The sequence below is a fragment of the Mauremys reevesii genome, linkage group 2 (assembly GCF_016161935.1).
Source record: "Mauremys reevesii isolate NIE-2019 linkage group 2, ASM1616193v1, whole genome shotgun sequence".
In the NCBI taxonomy this organism is placed as follows: domain Eukaryota; kingdom Metazoa; phylum Chordata; order Testudines; family Geoemydidae; genus Mauremys; species Mauremys reevesii.
This window is the reverse complement of record NC_052624.1, coordinates 237,775,656-237,798,927: the sequence shown is the minus strand read 5'-3', so window position 1 is coordinate 237,798,927 and position 23,272 is coordinate 237,775,656. Positions and strand designations below refer to the sequence as shown.

The 23,272-nt window shown below is 44.8% G+C and overlaps 1 protein-coding gene across 1 annotated transcript; it reads right to left on the bottom strand.

Moving 5' to 3' along the window:
• Positions 1 to 1,038: 1,038 nt before the first annotated feature.
• CHMP4C (charged multivesicular body protein 4C) lies at positions 1,039 to 21,838 on the bottom strand. Its single transcript, XM_039521236.1, has 5 exons — positions 21,463 to 21,838; positions 6,971 to 7,148; positions 6,144 to 6,258; positions 3,626 to 3,734; positions 1,039 to 2,250 (listed from the first exon to the last, which is right to left on the bottom strand). Exons 1-5 carry the CDS (start codon positions 21,656 to 21,658, stop codon positions 2,186 to 2,188), a joined length of 663 nt encoding a protein of 220 aa, XP_039377170.1. The 5' UTR covers positions 21,659 to 21,838; the 3' UTR covers positions 1,039 to 2,185.
• Between the last annotated feature and the right edge of the window lie 1,434 nt (positions 21,839 to 23,272).

Sequence of the window (23,272 nt, the reverse complement as noted above, 5' to 3'; positions counted from 1 at the left end):
AGATTAGTTATTTTAATAAAGCCCCTAGTCCCAGCAGCTTCTCATCGGTATCTTGTCTTGCATTTTAGAACGCAATATAATTGAATTACACTGCTACTGTATTAGTTTCCATAATAAATTTAAGACTATGCTTTAAAATATAAAATACACTGTTTTAAAATAGAGACCTACAAAGTTCCAGCTTTCTTTTTCTTGCTCCAGAAAGAGACTCTGGTGCCTCCTAGCTCTGCAACAGAGTTGCACATGCACCTGGTTTTCTCTAAGGGCTTGTCTACGCTTACCAGAGGATAGACGCTGCGGCAATCAATGCATCGGCCGTCCACCAATCGCTTTCCTGTCGACTCCCGTACTCCACCTGATCGGGAAGAGTAAGGGGAGTCGACAGGAGAGCATCTCTCGTTGATATCACGTCTTGTGGACCCCACAGTAAGTAGATCTAAGCTACGTTGATTTGAATACGCTATTCATGTAACTCAAATTGTGTTGCTTAGATTGACTTTTCCCTTTAGTGTAGACTTAGCTGCTTAGCCTAGCACACAGACCTGATTCTCCATTCATACCTACATAGACCAAAAGTCAGTCCAGTGAACTGAGTGAAGTTACACTAGTTCTGTACTAGTGTAAGAGGAGAATCCAGCCAGTCTTATTTGTAACTTCAGAATCTGCTCCATTCCATTAACAGGGCTCAATCCAGCGAGATGTTGAGCACTCTGGCCTTCATCCAGTAGCACACACATAAGCACATGCTTAACATCAAGTACAGAAGAATGGGTGACTGAAGTCATTTGCTGGTGTGAGGCCAAAGTGCTTGGCACAGAGTCTTAAGTGGTTAATCTGCTGCTGCTACAAGGATAAAGAACCCCCGTTGTCCACTGTTTCCTGGCTGGCCTGATTATCAATTATAATTTTTAAAACTAGAAACCCAGATCAGTATTACTTTGATTTCCAGTACTCTAGAAACGCCCCCAATGTAAGTGTTTCACTGCGGACAGCAGTGGGTTACTAAGTCAGAAGGTCTCATTTAACATCAAAATTCACTTTGACAGAAAAATGTTTAATTTTGCTTGTTCTGATTTCTCTGCATACACAGAACTTCAGCACTCAAAATAACATTCGTCCCTTTAGACTAAAAATAATCAGTTGTGCAACACTGTACATGAACATCACATATAAATCACTCACATTCAAAGCAATGAAAGAAAGAAGTTAAAAGAAATTTCAAATATTAACACTTCGATACAATTTACATTCAAGTCTCAGTACAGGAACTGAATGCTTGGAAACCACTGTTACTTTGAAATCACAGCATTACAAGTTCCATTATGACAACTTTTAACAATCTGTAATATGAAGGTAAGACTCATCCTGGAAAAGTTAAGTTGGGAGGCATATAAGCAGTAGTTAGGCCACATCTCCTCTCGGTCTTTTAGCTGAATCAGTTTTAAACCAGCAGGGACCTAGATTAAAACTAATTCTACACTCTGGTTTTCGCCTAGTCACACTTGAGAGCCAAACCATTTTCACTGAATGAGCCTGAACTGATTTTAAACCTTGATTATAACTAATTATATAGGTGTATATGGTGATTTACAGGGGGAAAAAAAACCCAAAAAACCCAAAGCCTTTCATAGAAGATTCTGCCCCAAGGAGCTTATGATTTGGGACCCTGATACTGCAAGATGCTCTGGGTGGGTGATCTCTGTGCCCATATGCAGCCCCATTAGGTCCATGTGCTCGGAGCAGCTTATGGAAGCTGTTCCACTAGCTTTCAAATACTCTGAGCCAAACTGACCACTGCTTGTAAGCCCTTATGACTTTACTATGTTTCAAACATTCACTCCAGCAGTGAATTTGGTCATGTGTGTACATAGGGGCCTCAGCGTCTCACAAAAATACTCTGTAGTAAGGCTCCACCCAGTAAAAGCTCTTTTTAATAAAAATTCCATCTGGATTCTTCACTGTAAAAATGATACAAGACTGGCCAAGTCCTGAAAATCTCTCTTTAAAAAACCAAACATTTAAAAATAGTATCGAAGTTAAATAATTTTTTTTAAGATCATTTGGCCCTACCAAAGTAAAACAAGTGATCAAATTGGGTCTGACTTATTAAGCATATAAAACGTTATTGCAACCCTTTACACCTGTATCGTAAGAAACCTGTTGTTCTAAACACTGCAGTCTGATGTTACGACGCCCAAGCCGCCAGCTGCCTCATATCATCTTCATCTTCCACTTTCTTCCTGGAGGATGCTACAGTGGGAGATTAACAATAATCAGTGACTCAAGTAACAGAGCCATTTTATTCACCGGCAGCAGGATTTGTGTAATGCTAGTCAGCCTAGAGGTATCTCAAAGCAATTTATCAAATAGTGAGCTAAATATGGTAGCCCAGGGAGTAGGCAGACTAAATGCACATCCATTATGCTCTCACCGGTAGCTCACTTACAGCCCTGGACATTATGGGTCCGATTCAACTCCCTGACTTCAGTGGGAGGTATTTTGAGCTCTAAACACTGGAACAAGGTGGGGGAAAAAACAAAATCAGTGGATAAAAGTTAACTCGAAGTAAATGGTTCAGAAGGACTCTAGAAAAAGGGCTGTGTGCCTAGTTATTAGCTACTGCTTAATTTCAGAATGAGATTGTTCAGGAAGCAAGTGTGGCCCATAAGGAAAGGAACTGAAGCTAAGTCTCTAAATTTATATGAACTTTCATTTCATTCACTGGTAAATACAATATCAGTGGCAAATTTCAATCCATTGTCATGCTAAGGAGAAGGAGCTGTGTTACTGAAATGTTCTGAATCCAGGTCAGCCTCCTATTTCAAAAGAAACAAATGGCTGCTTTGCCAGAAAGGGGGAAAAATAACTTCTCATTTCTGGGTTACCTACCTATATGATTCACTGGAAAATACCGCCACACCTATGTTAAAGACCAAATAAATGCCAATGGACATGCATCCATTTACACCTGCAGAGAATTTGGTCCTAAATATTTCCATGAACCAAACGAAACACCCCCATTACTTAGGGTGACCAGATGAGAGGCATGAAATATCGGGACATGGGTGTGGGGGGTTCGCCAGCGGTGGAGCAAAAAAAAAAAGAAAAAAAAAGCCCCTGGAGCATGGGAAAAGTTGGTGGGCTAGGCACTCACTGGCAGCTCCACTTCCTGCTTCTCCCACTCCCTCCCAGCGCTTGCACTGCCATACAGCTGATTCGAACAAGCCTGGGAGGGAGGAGGAGGAATGCAGCATGCTTGGGGAAGAGGCGAGGCAAGGGCAGGAATTTGGGGAGGGATCCAATGGGGCAGGGAGGGAGTGGAGTCCGGGTGGGGCCGGGGCTGAGTTGGGGGCACAAGCCCTCTTTGCCTGTGCGCCGAAGGGCAAAATATCGGGACAATTCACATCCCGACCGAACATCGGTCAGGACACAGGACAAACAAGTAAATATTGGGACATCTGGTCACCCTACCATTACTTCATGTGAGCAGGCCCAACAAATGGATAAGAAGTCTACATTAAAAGTTAAAGCTAAGTTAAATGCTTCATTTGAGCTTTCGCTCTCTCCCCCTTCTCTCTCAGGACATGGCTTAATTACAGGAAACTTAAAATGGCAGGGAGTTTACCAGGGCGGGAAGGCAGCGATGTGGATGGGACACTTGGCAATCTAACATCCGTCATTTTCTTATTCAGTTCTTCTTGCTCCATTTCCTCCAATTCTGCCATCAATTCATCCTGAATGCAAGCAAGACATCATTTGCAAAGTTATATTTCAAGCAATGGGTTCAGTTAACAGCAAGGGCATCTCAAACCACAATCACTAATCAAAGAACCATTAGGAACATAGGACAGGAAGGGATCTCTTGGGTCATCATGTCCAGTCTCTAGCTATCTCAGGCAGTTCCGTCATATAATCCATTTAATAAATATGTCAAGCGCCATCTTAAAACCAGGTAGGTTGTTTATCCCCACAACTCCTATTGGACGAGTGTTCCAGAACCACTCACCTCTTGATGGTTAGAAACCTTCTTCTAGTTTCCAGTCCAAATTTATTCATGACCAGTTTATATCCATTTGTCCTTGTGCCAACATTGTCCTTTAGCTTAACTAGCTCTTCTCCCTCCCTGGTGTTTATCCCCTGATGTATTTATGGAGGGTTGTAATATCCTCTCTCAGCCTTGGTTTTGCTAGGCTAAATGAGACCTGCTTTTTTAGGGTTTGTCTATACTGCAAAAACAAAAACTGGCGAGTCTACGAACCTGGATCAACTAACTCGGGCTTGTAGGGGCTAAAAATAGCAGGCTGCAGCCCAGGTTCTGAAACCAAAAAGGAATGTCTATGCTGCCGTGTTTAGCCCCATAGTGCAAGCTTGAGTCAGTTAACCCGGGCTCTGAGCTTTGCTGCTGCAAGGGTTTTTATTTGTTTTGCAGTGTAGACACACTCAGTCTCCTCTCAGAAGACAGGTTCTCTATTCCCCTGATCATCCTAGTATTTCTTCTCTGCACCTATCTTTGAATTCATCTTTCTTGAACATGGGTGACTGGAATTGTACACAGTACTCCAGTGAGGTCTTATCAGTGTCTTGTATAACTGCATTAATACTTATCCATCTCTACCAGAAATACCTCACCTGATAAATTAAAAAACTGTTAGTTCAATGGTAACAAAGAGGATGGGAAAACCCAGTGGTGAGTTGTTATATAATACAAATTAGTTTAAATTTCAAAATGAAAAGTCATTTGAAAAAAAATTTAGAAACAGTAAATTTCTCAAAAAACTGGCCCTTCTTCTGTGAAAAGTTTTGGCAAATGGACATTTTGACAGATTAATGTTTTGTCAAAACATTCCCAACAGGCTCTAATTAAGACCAGAAAGGATTAAATGATCATTTAATCTGACCTCCTGCATAATACAGGCCACAGAACCTCCCCTCATAATTTCTGCATCAAGACCATAACATCTGTTTGAGCTACAGCATCTCTTTTAGAGAGACAGCCAGCTGTGGTTTAAAGGTTTCTAAAGAAGACTGATTACATTGCCTGCCTTTTCACTTAGCAGAAGTCAATGGGAAAACAAAACAAAATAAAGAAACCTATTGTTCTTTAACAAGTCACCAAAAGGCTAAATATTGAGGACCCAGGCAAAAAAAAACAAAGACCAAACACAAAAGAAGGGTATTTTTTCAGGCACATATTAAAATCTTTTTATATAGATATCTATCTGCAGGACTGGAACGCTGTATGCTTGTTTTCAGCTCAGGTGGAAAAGGTGATTAGTTATTTTTACTGCTTTGCACACTGTTTAAACAATTCTTAGTGCTCATCATTTCAAAATTAATATATAAAAATCTTCCAATTTGCCATGGACTTTGAGCCTGATTCCAAGAGGTGCTGAGTGCTTTCAAGAATCAGTTGCTGCCTTCCATTGATTCCAATGCTTATCACTTCACGGGATCAGATCCTTAGGCCCGCAGTAAGAATTAGTATTTTTCACATTTGAAAAAAAACTTGGTTTAAGAATAATTAAGGGCCTGATTAAGTGCCCAAAGTCAACAGGAGGCCTCCTCTGACTACAATGGGTTTTGGATAAAGCCCTAAGGTCTAGATTTTCAAAAGGTTAGGTGCCTAAAGATGCAAACAGATGCCTATTGGGATTTTCAAAAGCGCCAGAACAGGTTATGTGCCTAACTCCCATTGGAGTCAATTAGAAAGTTTGGCACGTAACCCGCTCAGGCACTTTTGAAAATCCTACAAGGTGCATGTCTGCATCTTTCGGCACCGAAATACCTTTCAAAGTCTGGCCTTGAGTGTTTAGCGTTGCAAACAATGCAATGTGTCATACAGATACTGACATGCAGTGCTCAAGATAGACACACACTTGACTGGGTGTCTATCTTGAGTACTGCAAATCACACATTTCAGTTATGTCCACACATACAGGGTAGGAACATGGAGAGCGAGTTTGAGATCTAAACGTCTTTTAAAAATATCTAAACACATTTTATAAATATGATTAAATGTATCCAAGCAATTTTATAGTCACAACTTGCATGGGAAAAAGGCTAAAAACAAATCACCACACAATAAAATAATCACTGTATTAGGCTGGTACATCTTTTATCCTTGACTTCATTGCAATACTAACCTCATCAAACTCATCACCAAACCCAACTCGGTTTGAAATAGCTTCTGAGATCTCCTGGGCAACTGCTTGCTGTTCAGTGATATCGTCCATCAAAGAATCAATTTTGTCTAGGTCCCTAGAGAAATAGTATTTAAACTGTTTTTAAAATACACATTCTTTGACCACGTCTGCCTTAGGAAAACCTAATCTGGTCCCTTTACTAATAAAAACTCTGACTACAGAAAGTCTTCAATTTAAGGCACCAATTCAGCAAGGTACTACGCCCATGCTGATCTTTAAGCATGTGAGAAGTTGACAAGTCAAACATGGCAGATATTAGTCCTGTCCCTTAATGCACTACAGTGGTGGGGCGGGGGGGGGAAGAGTACAAGACCCCATATTGAATAGAACTGATTTTACTTCAACAGGCTTGAAGCACGAGTAGTTTTGCTAAACTGGGGTCGAATTAGAACACCTTTAAAAATCTGAATTCCACAGCCATTTAGAGACATCGGAGAGAAGACTCCATATTGCGCCTCTAAGTGCTATTCTGCTGTTGCTCTCTCTGCCCTCAGCACCTCCCAAAGGCAATTTCAGCCCTAATAATAACATCCCTGTGCACTTCATAGGACGGTAGGGCAACCTTTGAGATTTGCTGTTGAGACAAGCTATTTTTCTTCTAAATATAACATTTCACTATCGGAAGCGTTCCCCAAACATTAAACATTAACAAAAACAAAATCAGAACCAGGTGTCTCTGTGAAACTAAAACATTTAATCCATACAGTCAGAGGGTGAGTTTTACAGCCCTGCACCCCCTACTGTGGAAGTGGACAGAATGCACTTACATATTTTCATGCACTTTTTTCATCGCTTGTGCAGCATAGCCCATATTCTTGAACACTTCTGTGTTGGTGTGGGAATTTTCCAATGCTTCCCGCTGGAACTCAATGGTGGAAAGCGTCCCATCAATTTGGCTCAACTGTTTCTCGTACCTCTTTTTTCTCTTCAGGGCTTGTAATGCAGCTATTGTGTAATCAGAAGGGACACAGTTAACTGTCTTTTCAGACTGAAATGCACATACGAGATTCAGTGAACAGCGTAAATGAAACAAATTTAGGAGACGCTGAGTTGAGAATTCACATTCTCTTGCCTTATTTTAAGCTGTTATCTATAAGCGCTGGCACATAAAGGGAAAACAGGGCCTACTCCATAAAATTCAGTGGTCTGCCTGCTTGCCTGCTCTGCGATTGCACGAATTTACTCTGTGGAAATAGGTTAGCAACTCTTGCGCATCAGAGAGAAGCAGCATTGCCTGGAGTCCAGAGGCAGCTTCTTCCTTCACTGCAGGTGGCCCTGAGTTTCACCATGTCAAAGCATAAAGTAGGACAAGATGGGAGGAAAAGGAGGAGCATCAGGGAGGGGCTGGAAAACAAAATGGAAAGGAAAAAATAGGAGGAAGGAGGGAAAAGGAGGCTGGAAAACAGGAAAGAAAAATGGGAAAAACCAAAGAAGATGGAGAAAGAAACTATCACATCATGGATGGTGTCTGTCAGTGCTGCTCCTTGAAAGTCACATTCCTTGAAAGTGCTGCTCCTTGAAAGTGGCAGGAGCAATAGTCACCTAGCCAAATAGGTCAGTTAGCTGGGAGGGTGGAGTCAGATTTCTTTGGGGCTCAACATGCCTTAGATGGACCTATTTGTCAAAAAACTATTGTAGGGGCCAATCCCTGACCCTTACATCAAGACCACCTAGCAAGATTCAGCTACTCCCTACTATCTCTGTGACTCAGCAGAAATAGTACAGCAACAAACAGGATTGTTCAGTGGGAGCACAGCAGCATAAAGATACCATAAGGCATAAGCAAAAACCACACAAGAAAAGATGGCCCATGCTGGGGTTGAGGAGGGGTTTCATTCAAGCCCTGGGTGTGGTATTCTCCCCCGTCTGTCTTTCCAGCAGCCTGTAGCAGGCCAGTCTGCCCCTTTAAGAACAGACATTGGGGGATTTATCAGATCCAGCTGGGAAGGGGTCAAGTTATCCCTATAAAGCAGGGGTCCCCAACGCGGTACCCACAGGCCCCCGGCACCTGCCAGGGTGTCTAAGTGTGCCCGCGTACTGGCCGGCGAACATGCATCCACTGAAATGCCGCCGCCGAGTAGCGTCATCCAGAGGCATCGCCGCCGAAAATCGACACCATTTCGGCGGCGATGCCTCTGGATGACACTGCTTGTCGGCGGTATTTCAGCAGCGACACCTGTTGACGTTTGTCGGCAGCATTTTGGCAGATGCTCGTCCACCACCATGGTCCTCCGTGGCTCATCGTCTGGCGCCTGCCAGACAAAAAAGGTTGGGGACCACTGCTATAAATGGCTGAGAGAGTTCAGTTGAAGGGAGATCTGCTGGAGGGAGGTTGTCTCCTGAAACTGGCCCTGGAGCAGAGAGAGGTGCAGAGTGAGGCACCTGCAGCCTGTGGTGCTCAGGGAAAGGATCTTGGGTGTGGTGTTAGTCCAGCCTGGGTTGGGGAAACAACCAGCAGCCCTACACAGCCCTTCCTCATAGGCACTTGTGCCAGGAAAGGGATGGAGTTAACTCCTTGTATATTATATTATGGACCAAGTGGTACTCCTGCACTCTGTCACACTCTTCCTTTCTTCCTTCCTTCCTTCCCTCTCACTATCTCATTTTTGAAGCTACTGCAGGACTAGAAGCTGACTGTAACACTGCACATCACTGGAGCGATAACTAGCCACCAAATGCCTGACTGATCACCATATTTGGGGTCCGGAAGGAATTTTCCTCGAGGGCAGATTGGCAGAGGCCCTGGGGTTTTTTCGCCTTCCTCTGCAGTGTGGGGCACAGGTCACTTGCTGGAGGATTCTCTGCACCTTGAAGTCTTTAAACCATGATTTGAAGACTTCAGTGGCTCAGACATAGGTTAAGGGTTTGTTGTGGGAGTGGATGGGTGAGATTCCATGGCCTGCGTTGTGCAGGTGGTCAGACTAGATGATCATAATGGTCCCTTCTGACCTTAACCTTCTCAGTCATCATAGACTTTATCTATTATGCTTCATTCAGACTGCTTGTCTGTGATAATGCTGAACCTAGATACTGTGGCACCTACACCTACAGATGAAGCCAGGCCCCTTACACAGGTGCAGAACAGTCACCATGTGTGGCAGCGCATTGACATGTACTGTGTTTTACTGATGAATGCCTTGCACTGTGCCTTATCAGCTGTACGAGGACAAGTGTTTAGGTAGATTCTGAAATACAAAATATCTTGCAATGCCTCCAGCAAAGTGTTTTGGGGGGAGGAAATTGTAGTTACAACATCCCCCCCATTCAAATGTACCCAAAATTGGAATGTTCAAATTCAAGATCCACCCAGTCTTGCTAGGCTGGTCCACTGATTACAAATGCACTGAACTGGGATAATGTGTCTCAGCTGACACATTAAAAAAAAAAAAAAAACTGACAGAACCAGAATTTCCACAACCTACATACATACTATTTCAGCTTCACTCTGAATCTTCCCCCCCACACACACATATACATACTTGCATGCATTTTTCATGCTGTTTTACTGCCCTCTGCTCCCAAAGTGCAAAGCACTTCTGCTCTCCTGCTTCAAAATCACTCACTCAACCCTTTTTAGGGGCTACTTAATCATGGATTAACAGTCTTAAGGCCAGAAGGGTATTCTAACCTCCTGCATAACATAGACAGCTTTCAACTGCTCTGGATAAAAGATTTTTCACTATATACTTTTATTTTATGGTCCCATGTGGCAGGAAAGTACATATGAATTTGGGAGAAATGTCTGTTGTGAGGGAATATAAATTAATAAGAAAAAGGCATTTTTGAGTTGTGGAACTTAAAAATGGTGTGTGTTAGCATGCCCATATTTCCCCATGCTGAATATGGGACACTTGGTAGAATTACTCGTATTCAGTGATGAGCTGGAGCCGGTTCGTACGAACCAGTTGTTAAATTTAGAAGCTGGTTTAGAACTGGTTGTTAAGGTTACTGTACGTCTGTATTTTCCCACACATGGCCGGCTTTTTGGTTCTCAAATCCCTGTCTGGGAGGAATTTCCAAAAAGCCAAACATGTCTGGGAAAATAGGGAGGCATAAAGGGACCCCAAGAAGCTGCAACTTACAACTCCGGCAATCTGCGGGGGCACAGAGATGGCGGGCGGCATCCAAGCGTGCAGCAGGGGAGGGTGCCTAGGGGCTGGAACAGCCCTGTGCTCCCTGGGAGCAAGACCCAGGCTGGGGTGACGAGGGTGCTAAGTCCCTGTTTGGGGGGCTGTTGTGAAGCCTGCAGGTTCAGGGCGTGAACAGGCTGGAAATCCCTTCCCCGCACGCTGCCACTCCAGAGCTTACCCGAGGGGCAGAGAGATTTGCCCGTGCCAGCGCTGTGTGGGACTTTGGCACATGCAGGGCTTGGCTCTTCCTGGCCAGCACCCCAGGCCAGAGGGTCTTGGGCTTTTCCAGGGCACGGACCCAGCCAGAGGCAGTGAGGGGAAGGAGTCATCTGCCCACCAGGCTGTTGGTGAACTGAGTGCTTCGATCAGGGGCTAGTTCTCCATACAGTGCTGGGAGTGGGACCAGGAGGTGATATGGAGGGCCAGGGCAGCTGAGTTAGGCGAAGGGAAAAAGCAGGGAGAGGAGAGCCAGAGGGGAAGCATATAAAGGGCCGATGGGTGGGTAGCAGAGGCAACACGTAACCAGCCACCACCTGGCGCCTGCCCGCACTCACCAACCACAGCAGCTTGAAGCCAGTGCCAGCTGGAAACAGAAGCGGGGGCAGGCCCCTGCTGGCTAAGGGCTGGCACACAGCAGTGGCTGCACTAACAGACCAGCAGGGGGAGTGGCTGGCCCTACACCTTGCATCTTCGCCCCACCACCAGCCTTGCACACCCACCCCCATCGTTGGCCATCAGACCCCACCGCCCCCACTCACCGCTGGTGGGCAGGTGGCTGGCAAGCAGGGATCCAGCCAGAAGCAGGACCCGCCAGTACTGAGAGGGGGGCAGAGACAGAAAATATGGGATCATTTGCCCGTTTTTAAGAAAGTCAGGACACCTACAGGAGGGCTTAAATATGGGACTGTCCCTTTTAAAAAATGGGATATCTAATCACCCTAGTGTTAGTATTAGTGACTGTTCATACACACTATGGATTAGCTGTACATGCAGAGCAGCAATTTTTGAAATCCAGAAGGTTCTGGGTTGAAGTTGGAGGTGAACTCTTTCCAAGTAGAAGCCGCAAGAGAGAGAATTCTTTATTTTCACATATTTAGCTGCTTGCCTTTATAAATGTAACACGCCATCTTTATTAACTCACTGAATTTAGCTTTCCCACAATGCACTTACGGAATATATCACTTTGTAACAAATCAATTTATTCACCTCTACCACATTACCCAAGAGATACTGTGACGGTGAACCCCATAAGGCTTTATAGAAATATGTCACATATACATTCATAAGCATAACTGGAACATTTTATTCTACATATGCCATGTAACATATGTAAAGGTTATGATCTACTGAATATATTCATCCTATTTGTATGCATGTGTCATTGTTGTATTCAAAGTTATGAATATTGGCTATATACTTGTCTGATTTTAAATAGCCTTAGTAAAGCATTTGGTCAGCTCCTTGAGAAAGGAGTGTGCAAATTAAGTGTCCAGTCAAGAAACACTTAACGAACAATGGATCTTGGAAGGCTCCAATCCACATAAGTGTCTTCCTGGAGACATTCAAGATAGCATGTGGGCAATGGCTGCTGCCTGTGAAAACTGAGTCACGCATGGACAAGTGACTTGCCCATGTGACGCCAAAACTCCATTTTGGAGCTGGACTTCACATAGGAGAGAGGAGGGGGGCCTCCACCCACAAGAGAGCCCACGGGAGACCCCTCCATTTTGTCTTCAGCTGGCTCAAGAGATAGCTGCTCCACCTCCAAAGGATGCCTGGAAGAAACTGAAACAAGGACAGTAACTGCAGGGGGTGAGAGTGATTGCTGGACCCAGACTAGAAGGAGAATAGTCTGTAAAAGGAAGCTTACTGGAACACCGCTGAGGGTGAGGTTTTATCTGTATTCAGTTTTCTTACTGTATTAGGCATAGAGATGCATGTTTTTGTTTTATTTTATTTGGTAATTCACTTTGTTCTGTCTATTACTTGGAACCACTTAAATCCTACTTTCTGTATTTAATAAAATCACGTTTTACTTATTAATTAACCCAGAGTATATATTAATACCTGAGGGGGGTGCAAACAGCTGTGCATCTCTGCCCTCTATAACACTGATAGAGAAACAATTTGAGTTTACCCTATATAAGCTTTAAACAGGGTAAAATGGATTTATTTGGGGTTTAGACCTCATTGGGAGTTGAACATCTGAGTGTTAAAGACAGGGACACTTCTTAAGCTGCTTTCAATTAAGTTTGCAGTTTGTGGGACGTGGTTCAGACCTAGGTCTGTGTTTGCGGCTGGCAAGCGTGTCTGGCACAGCCAGGCAGGGCTCTGGAGTCCCAGGCTGGTAGGGAAAGCAGGGGCAGTAGTAGTCTTGGCACATCAGTTGGCAACCCCAAGGGGGTTTCTGTGATCCAACCCGTCACATATACAACATTCCCATGCCCCCATTTGATTAACCCGTATTTGGGAATGGAATGCCACATTTACTAGTTATCACATTGCCCAGTATTATGTGATCATGTACATAAGAGGCAGTATCGCAATACATAGGCAAGGGAGTTAAAGCTTCCCTGTGAATCTCAGATTTGAATTTCTAAATTTCGTAGATTCCAAGTCTCAGATATTATGTTCAATTGATTTAGGTTTTTGTTTTTTTTCCTTACTGCAGAGACATATGACTCCTTAAACATCTGTAACTGTGTTACAAGTAGATGACAGAATTGTATTGAAATTCTTCTCAGAAATGCTACTGTATAATAACCAACCCAGCTGTAAAGGAATAAATGAATAAATGACATCAAAAAGCAAAGAAAGTGAGCAGAGGAGATAAACTTACTTCACAGAATGAGACTGAAAAAGGATGGTCACCATTCCAAAGATTTCAGAAAAAGAATAGAGCCAGGCAGGAAGACTCAGAGTATAATCTGAGGAAATATATGTAACACCAATTTAACCAGAAACAGAACGGTTTTCTTCAGGAAACAGCAAGCTCTTACATTAACACTAGTTTCAGAGTGGTAGCCACGTTAGTCTGTATCAGCAAAAACAACAAGGAGTCCTTGTGGCACCTTAGAGAATAACAAATTATTTGGGCATAAGCTTTTGTGGGCTAAAACCCCAGATGCATACAGTGAAAAATACAGTAAGCAGTACATATATACAGCGCATGAAAAGATGGGAGTTGCCTTACCAAGTGTGGGGGATAGTGCTAATGAGGCCAATTCAATTAAGGTGGAAGTGGCCTATTCTGAACAGTTGACAAGGGGTGAATATCAAGAAAGGGAAAATTATTTTTGTAGTGCTAACAAGGCCAATGCAATCAAGCTGGATGGCCATTTCCAACAGTTGGCAAGAAGGGGTGAGTATCAGCAGAGGGGAAATTACTTTTTGTAGTGACCCATACACTCCCAGTCTTTATTCAGGCCTAATTTGATGGTGTCCAGTTTCTAAATTAATTCCAATTCTGCTGTTTCTCATTGAAGTCTGTTTTTCAAAGTTTTTTGTTGTTGAAGAATTGCCACTTAAGTCTGAGTGTCCAGGGAGATTGAAGTGCTCTCCTACTGGTTTTTGAATGTTACAATTCTTGATGTCAGACTGAGTGGATGGGTCACTACAAAAAGTAAATTTTCCCTCTGCTGATGCTCACATCTTGTCAACTGTTGGAAATGGCTGACGTCCACCTTAATTGAATTGGCCTCATTAGCACTGACCCCCAACTTGGTAAGGCAACTCCCATCTCTTCCTATATATATTATTGCTTACTGTATTTTTCACTCCATGCATCTGATGAAGTGGGTTTTAGCCCAAGAAAAATTATGCCCAAATAATTTGTTAGTCTCTAAGGTGCCACAAGGACTCCTCGTTGTGTTAACACTAGTCTGCTCCTCAGAAGTTCTGAGTACCTGCAGCTCCCAGTGAGTGAGTGGCAGCTACCAGGGCTCAGAAGCTCTCAAAATCAGGTGCACTATGCTTCAGCCTGAGTATGGCTCAGCAGAGTATCTCCTGAGGTGTGAGGAATCACTTGGCCTGTCTAGCTATACTACTTATAGGGTCTCCGTTACCATACTCTCAGAGCACTTTGCAGTCTTGATTGCATTTATCTTCACAGCACCCTTGTGAGATAGAGAAGTGCTGTTATCTAGAGCGGCGTGAATAATGGATTTTCCAGTTCATGGGTAATTGCAGGGGGGAAAAAAGGAAGATTTTGGATCAAACCAAAAATAATTTTTTTTCTACATTTCCAGCACAATGGAAAAATATATATAGGTTTCTGATCAAATGAAATGTTTTGTTCTAACAAAAATCAGAACACTGCTTTGACTTCAACCATTTTTAAATGATTGTTGTTTAAGAAAATTAAAAAACTCTGAAACAAAGTTGTTTTGAACCAAAAAACTAAACACACTTCATTGTGAAAATATCAAAACTTTTTTTTGTTAAATCTTTTGCCCCTAGTGTAAGCAGAGTCAGGATGAGCTCTACCCTGACATCTGGTGGTAGATTATGGGGAGTGCAGAGTGGAAGTTTCAAGTATTCGCATTAGCATTTCAGTTATTTGCATGGGCACTCCCACCCCACTTAGCATACCGCAAAGCAGCATGGGATGGTTATTTTCACAGCTGTGGGAGCCCCAATTTCGTTGTTATTGGGGCAGGAGGAATGAAATGTTGTCACCCTGATTGGGTAAATGGGGAACTACAAAATTGTCTTGTGATGGGGGGTTTCATTGTCAGCTGGATAGCGCTTGCTAGATGGGGCACATGGGTTCCAAAACCCATTGAAAGGAGAGGCTGTGGACAGATATCTGTACTGGGTGGTGCAGGCTTCTTGTGTGAGCTAGAAGCACCAGTTCTGCCTGTGTCTCTCTCCACTGTGAAATGTCAGAGTTAATTTTTGATTCCTTTAAGAATCTAGATACAGGTTACTGAGCTGAACTCACTGGCATAGGGTTCCCCTACTATGAGCTGGAATCACTAAGAGCTGAAATCACTGAAGAGCTGGACTTGCTGAGCTGAGAGCACTGAGTACTGTGCTAATGAGTGGGGGAGCCTGAAGCAATACCGTGGAGCAGAGCAGCTGGCAGAGCGGAGTGGAGCAGTTTGTGCAGCCACTGGGTGAGTGGAGCCAAGCAGCTCGCAAGGACGGCTGGGGTGGCTCACAGGATAGCTGGTGGACCAGAGCAGCTGGCAGAGTGGAGCAGCCCACAGAGCAAGCAGAGCTGAGCTGTTTGCGGGGACGACTAGTGGAAGCAGAACACCACGAAGAGGCAGGGCAGTTGGCCCCGAAACCACGTAAGGTGCCCCTTTCTACCCAGGCTGGGGAGGGGGACCTCTGCAGAGAGACTCTTGAACTCTGGGGCTGCACTGACCCAGGACAGAGACTTTTGGATTGTGGGACTTTTGGGACTGTGGGTGATTTGGGGGTTGCTGGACTCAAGGGCCCAGAGAGAAGGATACAGCCCAATTTGCTGGGGTGGGTCTTTGCTCACAGTTTGACCTGTGAACTCTAGTTGAGGTATTTTCCCAATTTAATGCTTGTTGTTTATCATGTATTAAACCTTTTCTGCTACACCAAGACTCTGTGCTTGCGAGAGGGGAAGTATTGCCTCCTCGAGGTGCCCAGGGGTGTGTGTAAGATTTTCCCAGGTCACTGGGTGGGGCTCGAGCTGGTTTTGCATTATGTTGTGGGGAAGGGACCCCTATGTATTGAACCCGGCCCTTGCTGCTATCGTTTCGGCCCAGCAGAAGGGTTACACTAGTAAGTAGCAATGCAACAAATGAGGGAAACTGAGGCATACACAGACTTCATAAAAATATTACAGAAAATTTCTCACTTCATCAGACTAGGTATTTGGCACAAATCTGTCTATCCTTAGGGCTCTCAAATTAAGAGGTATGTTAGGTGGTGAGCAACCTGTGCCTCCCACAAGATCTGTTCTGTAAGAGTACTGATTAATTTAGCTATCTTTTACCCAGTGGGTCAGATTTTAATCTCACACTGGTGCGAATAAGGAGTAACTTGAGAAGCCAATGGAATGACACCCATGTAAATCACATCAGGATCAGGCCCATAATTCTTAAAAACTTGTGGGAGAAGATTGTGTGTATTTGTTACAAATAGCACATGACAGTTCCGGGCCTGATTCTTCTTAAAAAAAAAAAAAAGAAAAAGGACTAGGAATGCTGGCTGTAACATGGTACAGTAAGGGTGCTGGGGACGTTTCCCCACACAGCTCTGCCAATCCACTTCAATCCTCATCTGACATCCTCCCTGCTATTGGAATGATGGACTTGTTTTGTGGTAACATGAAACTGTTGCATCATTGTTCAGCGTCAGTAACCTTATGACAACTAAGTCATTTACAAGGAATGCCAGAACACCAGGCATGCCCAAATGCATCAACACCACATTTGCGGCAGGCTCTATTAGTAATGTCCTAAGATTGTTATTATCCCATGGCTCTACCTAGGGTTTGTCATCACTAATCTGCTGTATGACTTTTGATGTTCTAGCTAAACTTTGTTCCTGGTCACAAAAGAAGATTATTCCCTTTTCACTTGTTCAATTTCTTTTCGGTCAATTCTTAGTGTTCATGGAAGGCGCCAGATTGAGACCACAATCTAATTAAATAAATGCAGCCCAGGCCACAGCTTTGCAGACTTCCCCAGCCTACCTCCCCAATGGATCTCAACTCTGAACTGAGGTATCACCTCTAGCCATGAGAAGGTTGTTTCTATCTATATACTCATTCAGTCCTTGGTTTCTCTGCTGATATTGTAGGCGGATGGTGGTTTTTGTGATGTGGAAAACCACTCCACAAAACACAGCACAAAGAACACCAATGCATTCATGTGGGCGAGCACATCACCATCAAATAGTAACCACTTTTGGCCACTCCTGACCTGCGGCTGGGTTTGAACTGCTGATACAGAAGTATGAAGAGAATGCAACAGTAATTGACATGGAGCTTGCATCTTTCCAATAACTTCACCTTCCTCCCCTCTCTCAAACCTATTCAATTTCTAAAATTATATTTCAGATCACTTTCAATTTCTTTGGTTCTCTGAGTGCTGAAAACAAAACAAATAAAGGTCAGACCACAGCAGGGGTCAATAGGTGTAGTGCAAATTGACTCAAGTCAATGGAGCTAACGGAGGATGTGGCACAATGTGTCTGCAAAGAAATTCAGTACAAACAGGTGATTGTATATGGTGCACAGAGAGATTGCAAAGCTGTTGTGGAAGGAAACAAAGTTTGTAACGAAAGCACCAACACAAAGAATTCCAAAAAGTTGCACTTGTATCCTGGCCGGAGAGAAAACCCCTACGGTTAGTGTAGCTGCAATGAGATATTAACGTGGAAAGGTGGAAGTCATGTATGACTACGTTTGTAGCTACTTTCAGACAAAGATGCAGGAATTAGTTGTATTCTCAACAATTATCAGTGAGGAAGATGACAGATTCTAATATCTTTCTATTTGCATAGCTATTTTATTATAATTCTTAAGTCACATTTCTTGGGCTGGTTGATGTTATGCAGTCTTCTCAGGAATCCTTTGAGCTCATGAAGAACTGGGGCCTGAATAGGACCTCACTAATGTTAGCGTAGCTAAGCTCAGACTCACGCACCTGGAATCTAATGAGGTCATTCCTATTCAGCCAGTATGCATTCTGTATGGGATGTCCAAAATTCTGCAGTGTACATCCTACTCCTGTCTCAGACACTCCTATTTTAGGTACATAAAGCTTCTCAGATCACGCAATTACAAATGAAATTGTCCCCAATGCTCACTCCCCCCCAAAGTATTAACTCCAGCTAAGCAAAGTAAAATCCAACTTGTACTCACTCAGTTTCTTATAGTTCCAGTTCATGTAACAAGATTAATTAGGTATTCTCTTTCGTCCTTTCAACTAAATATTTTGCAAAATATATCGTAGTATATTGACTAGTATGTTATTAAATATCAGTGATAATTAAAACATACAATGCTTGAAACAAACGAAAGGGATATATTTTGGGAGATAGTACACTTGTTTTTTATTATTTGTTCACTAGCTAATCTGCAAAATTCAGTCATTTACCGCTGTGGTTCTCAAGCAGGGGTACGTGTACCCCTGGGGGCAGAGGTGTCGAGTTCTATGGGCCTGTGGTGCCCATGCTCCAATAATATGAGAGCACAGGGGTCCAGCTCCACCAAAGTTCGGAGCCAGGTCTCTCTCCTGGCCCCAGCTGCCATTCCCAGGCAATTTAAAAGGTCCCGGGGCCCCCGCCACCACCGGCAGCACAATGGGGCTAAGGCAATTTCCTGCCCACCCAGCTTCGCTTCCAGCATGTCCCTGTGGCCCTGGGGGAGGGGGCACGCAGGGGGTGTCTCCGTGTACTGTCCCCACCCCAAGCTGCTGCCAGTGGGAGCTGCAGGGACAGTGCCCGCAGGCAGCAGCGCGTGGAGACCCCTCCGGCCCCTGCCTATGAGCTGCTGCCAGAGCGGAATGTGGGTCACTTCCGGGAGCTGCCCAAGGAAAGTGCCTGCACCCCTCTCCTACACCCCAACCCCATGCCCCAGCCTAGACCCTGCACCCAAACTCCCTCCCATTGCCCGTCCCCTGCACCCCCTCCTGGACCCCAACCCTCTACCGCAGCCCAGAGCCCGCACCTCAATTCCTTCCCAGAGCCCAGCCCCTGCATCCCCACTCCAGAGCTCACACCCCACCCCCAAATGCCCACCCTGAGCCTTCCCCAAACTCCCTCCCATAGCCTTAGGCAGGGGGGCAGGACTTGGGCCTGTTCTGGGCACCAGCAAAAATTATATAAACCTGCAACCCCTGCCTGGGGATACACAGAGGTCTTCCTGAGGGTGCATCAGCTCATCTAAATACTAGCCTAGGTTTACAACAGACTGCATAAAAAACACTAGCTAAGTCAGTACAAACTAAAAACAGACAAAATGAGAAAGTAAGCAATTTTTCAGTAATAGTGTGCTGTGACATTTTCGTATTTTTAGATCTGATTTTGTAAGCAAATAGTTTTTAAGTGAGGTGAAATTTGGGATACAAAAGACAAATCAGACTCCTGAAAGGGATACAGTAGTCTGGAAAGATTGAGAAGCACTGATTTACAGTGCCTCAGTCATTTGTGCAAGGTTCTATTGTGTTGACTTCACTGTATAAGAACAACAGGAAAGCGAGTAATCTACCTAGTAGTCCTTTTTAATTAAAATCTTTAACTCCTGATAAGAGAAAGAGAAAAGTACAGTTAAAACTAAAGCACAGCAGACTACCCTTAATAAGCAGCCTTCTGTGAGACTTCTCCAAAGTATCCTCCTATATATTTAAATTACATGACATTAGCCTTTAAATTATTAATCAGTAGAAAGAGCAAGTAACGGGGAAAACCCACCACTGAGATTGCCTACTATCATAGCACAGTTTTAGTGGTATATTAAATTTCAGATTTAAAAAGATCTTGTCAAATCCAAAAGCTTGTCTCTCTCACCAACAGAAGTTGTTCCGATAAAAGATATTACCTCACCTACCTTGTTCCTCTAATATCCTGGGATCAACACAGCTACAACACCACCGCATACAACATTGCCTCTCACGGTATTTGGGGGAGGGGGAACATGTTTTAAGGCAGTGGTCCTATACTGAAGATTACTTTATAATTTCAGCACCATAGTTGGCTCAAACAGTTAAAAATCCCATCACTGAGCTGTTAAAAGTGGATTTCTAAGCTAAAACACTGGAGTTTAAAGGGGCTAAAATTTCTGAAAAAACAGCTTGTTGCAACTCTAGTCAATTTATTGCTAAGGGTGCTCAGATTTCCCTGCTTTTGAAATTCAGTTATTTATCAAGGCAACAGAAGGCCTGCTCCTGCACTCTCAGAAATTAATGGGATTTTTTTCACTGATTTCAATAGGAGCAGGATCAAGCCCATACTATCCCGCTGCCACAATGCTGATTTCTTCCCACAGCTAAAAGAAGAAAGATGGTTAGTGATTAAGGCTCTGTGTAGAGAAATGTGGGGTCATTTCCCAGTTCTACCATAGACTTACTATCATTCAATCCATTTTTACACATCTGTAAATGTTTCCCCAACCTCCCTGTAGTGTTGTAAGAATAAATCTGTAAATAGTTGGGAGATTCTCAGGTATTTCAGCAATGGGGGCTACTATTTTTCTGCTGCATGGTTGGTGCTTTATTTCATCTCCCTAAGGCCAGACTGTGCTGCTCTTATTTATGTTGAGCAATCCTTTGCACCACAAGTACATCCCACTGATGTCAACAGAATGTAGGGTGCAAAGTACTATTCAATATTCATAAGGGCATCACAATCTGGCCCAAAGTTAATAAGTTATTTAAGGGCAAGATAATCTATTCCATACTCACAATAATTAAATTAAACTGAAAAGCATTGATTACTCAAAGCTTTTCTTGTACAGCACTAGTGTACAAACATGAAAACACACCTCCTCTGACTTCACACACCCAACAATTGTTACTGTTTAGCTGGAGAGGCTCTAGGAAGTCATAAAAGAAACCAAACACCATGTACATGCAGGTTTAAAAATAGATTAGACTCTAGCATGAGCCCAATACTCTCCTACAAGACCTTCCATCTTGTCTTTTTTTTTTTCTCGGTACCAAAATATGGCATATAAAAAGGAATACAATGAAGATTGATACATAGTTGGTCTCTACATGGAAGTAAGTATTTAAACCGCAGGATATTAAACATGTAAAATGCCATGTTGATGGATAAACTAAAATGAACCTATCCCTGTGCTACCCTATACACACACTCCAAAAGAGAGAAAACTACACCCAAATTCATCGTCTTCTGGTGTTATGCGCAATACAGACGTAGCTTTCATTCGGACAAGCTGACGTGCCTAGCAGGTATTTACACTGAAAGCCAGTGATCTCTCTGCATCGCACTGCCCTGCAAAGCCCACCAATGGCAGGAAGCAGCCCCGGCCCGAGAATAGCAGCTGGCTACGTTTCCCCTCACCGGCAGCTTCCCAGCACCTGCCGTACAGCTCCCACCAGGTGCACAGCGGCAGCTTGTGCAGGCCCCCCGTAGGGGCGGGCTCTCCTCGCGGGCTGGCCAGTGCCGGGGGCCGGGCTCACCTCGCTTGTTCCTGGTGCCGTGCTGCTTGGCCGCGGCCAGCTCCCTCTGGATCCTGGTCTCCAGATACTCCTGCTTCTTGGTGAGCATCTCCTCGGTCTCCCGCAGCCGGGCCAAGGCCTCCTGGGGCGTGGGGCCCGCGCGCCCCTTGGAGCGCCCGGGGCCGCCGACCTTGAACAACTTGCCGACCTTACTCATGGCTGCGCCGGCGGGGGCAGTGGCGGTCCGGGCTCGGCGCTGCAGCCCCTGGGGTCGCTCAGCGAGCCGCCAGCGGCCCGGGCATTTCCCGACTGACCGACCTGAGCAGCGCTGGGAGGAGGCGGAAGCTGCCGGGCAGGGAGGCGGCGGGGCCAGGTGACGCGCCCCACACCTGGGCCAGGTGTCACCGGAGACTCCGCCTCCTCTGAGCCCTTTGGACCCTCTCTGCCCATGCGCCTCGGGCGAGGTGGCTGCCCAGGGTGACCTCTTCCCCTGGCCCCAGGCAGCTGACCCCATGCGGGACCATGGAGGGCGATAGCTCTGCGCCAGGCCAGGGGCCAGCGTCCTGCAGCTGCAGCTGTTACTGGGGGGCTCACCCTGCCTGCACTAGCCTGGTTCAGTTGTGTTCCCCGCCATTGGCAGCACCATGGACGGTAAAAGGGAGCTGGAGCCCCAGCCTCAGGCGTCACCTCTCCCATCCTCCCTCCTTCGCAATCCCTGTGCAAGACAGATGGGCGATTAGTGGGGGGAAGGGGTCAGAGAGCTGAGCGGAAGAGGGGATGGGCAGATAAGGAGCCCTCAGTGGTGAAATAACAGGTTAAGGACTATTTAGAAAAGCTGCACGTACACAAGTCCAGGGGCCGGACGCACTGCATCCGAAGGTGCTGAGGAAGTTGGCTGATGTGACTGCAGAGCCATTGGCCATTATCTTTGATAACTCATGGTGATCGGGGGAGGTCCCAGACAATTGGAAAAAGGCAAATATAGTGCCCATCTTTAAAAAAGGGAAGAAAGAGAACCCAGTCAGCCCCACCTCAGTTCCTGGAAAAATCATGGAACAGGTCCTCAAGGAATCCATTTTGAAGCACTTGGAGGAGAGGAAGGTGATCAGAAACAGTCAACATGGATTCACGAAGGGCAAATCATGCCTGACCAACCTGATTGCCTTTTATGATAAGATAACTGGCTCTGTGGATATGGGGAAAGCGATGGAGGTGATATACCTTGACTTTAGCAAAACTTTTGATACGGTCTCCCACAGTATTCTTCCCAGCAAGTTAAAAAAGTATGGATTGGATGAATGGACTATAAGGTGGATAGAAAGCTAGCTAGATTGTCAGGCTCAAAGGGTAGTGATTCCTCAATGTCTAGTTGGTAGCTGGTATCAGGCAGAGTGCCCCAGGGGTCGGTCCTGGGGCCAGTTTTGTTCAACATCTTCATTAATGATTTGGATGATGGGATGGATTGCACCCTCAGCAAGTTCACGGGTGACACTAAGCTGGGGGGAGAGGTAGATATACTGGAGGGTAAGGATAGGGTCCAGAGTGACCTAGACAAATTGGAGGGTTGGGCCAAAAGAAATCTGATGCGGTTCAACAAGGACAAGTTCAGAGTCCTGCATTTAGGACAGAAGAATTCCAGGCACTGCTACAGGCTGGGGACCAACTGGGTAAGTGGTAGTTCTGCAGAAAAGGACCTGGAGATTACAGTGGACAAGAAGCTGGATATGAATCAACAGTGTGCCCTTGTTGCCAAGAAGGCTAACGGCATATTGGACTACATTAATAGGAGCATTGCCAGCAGATCAAGGGACGTGATAATTCCCCTCTATTC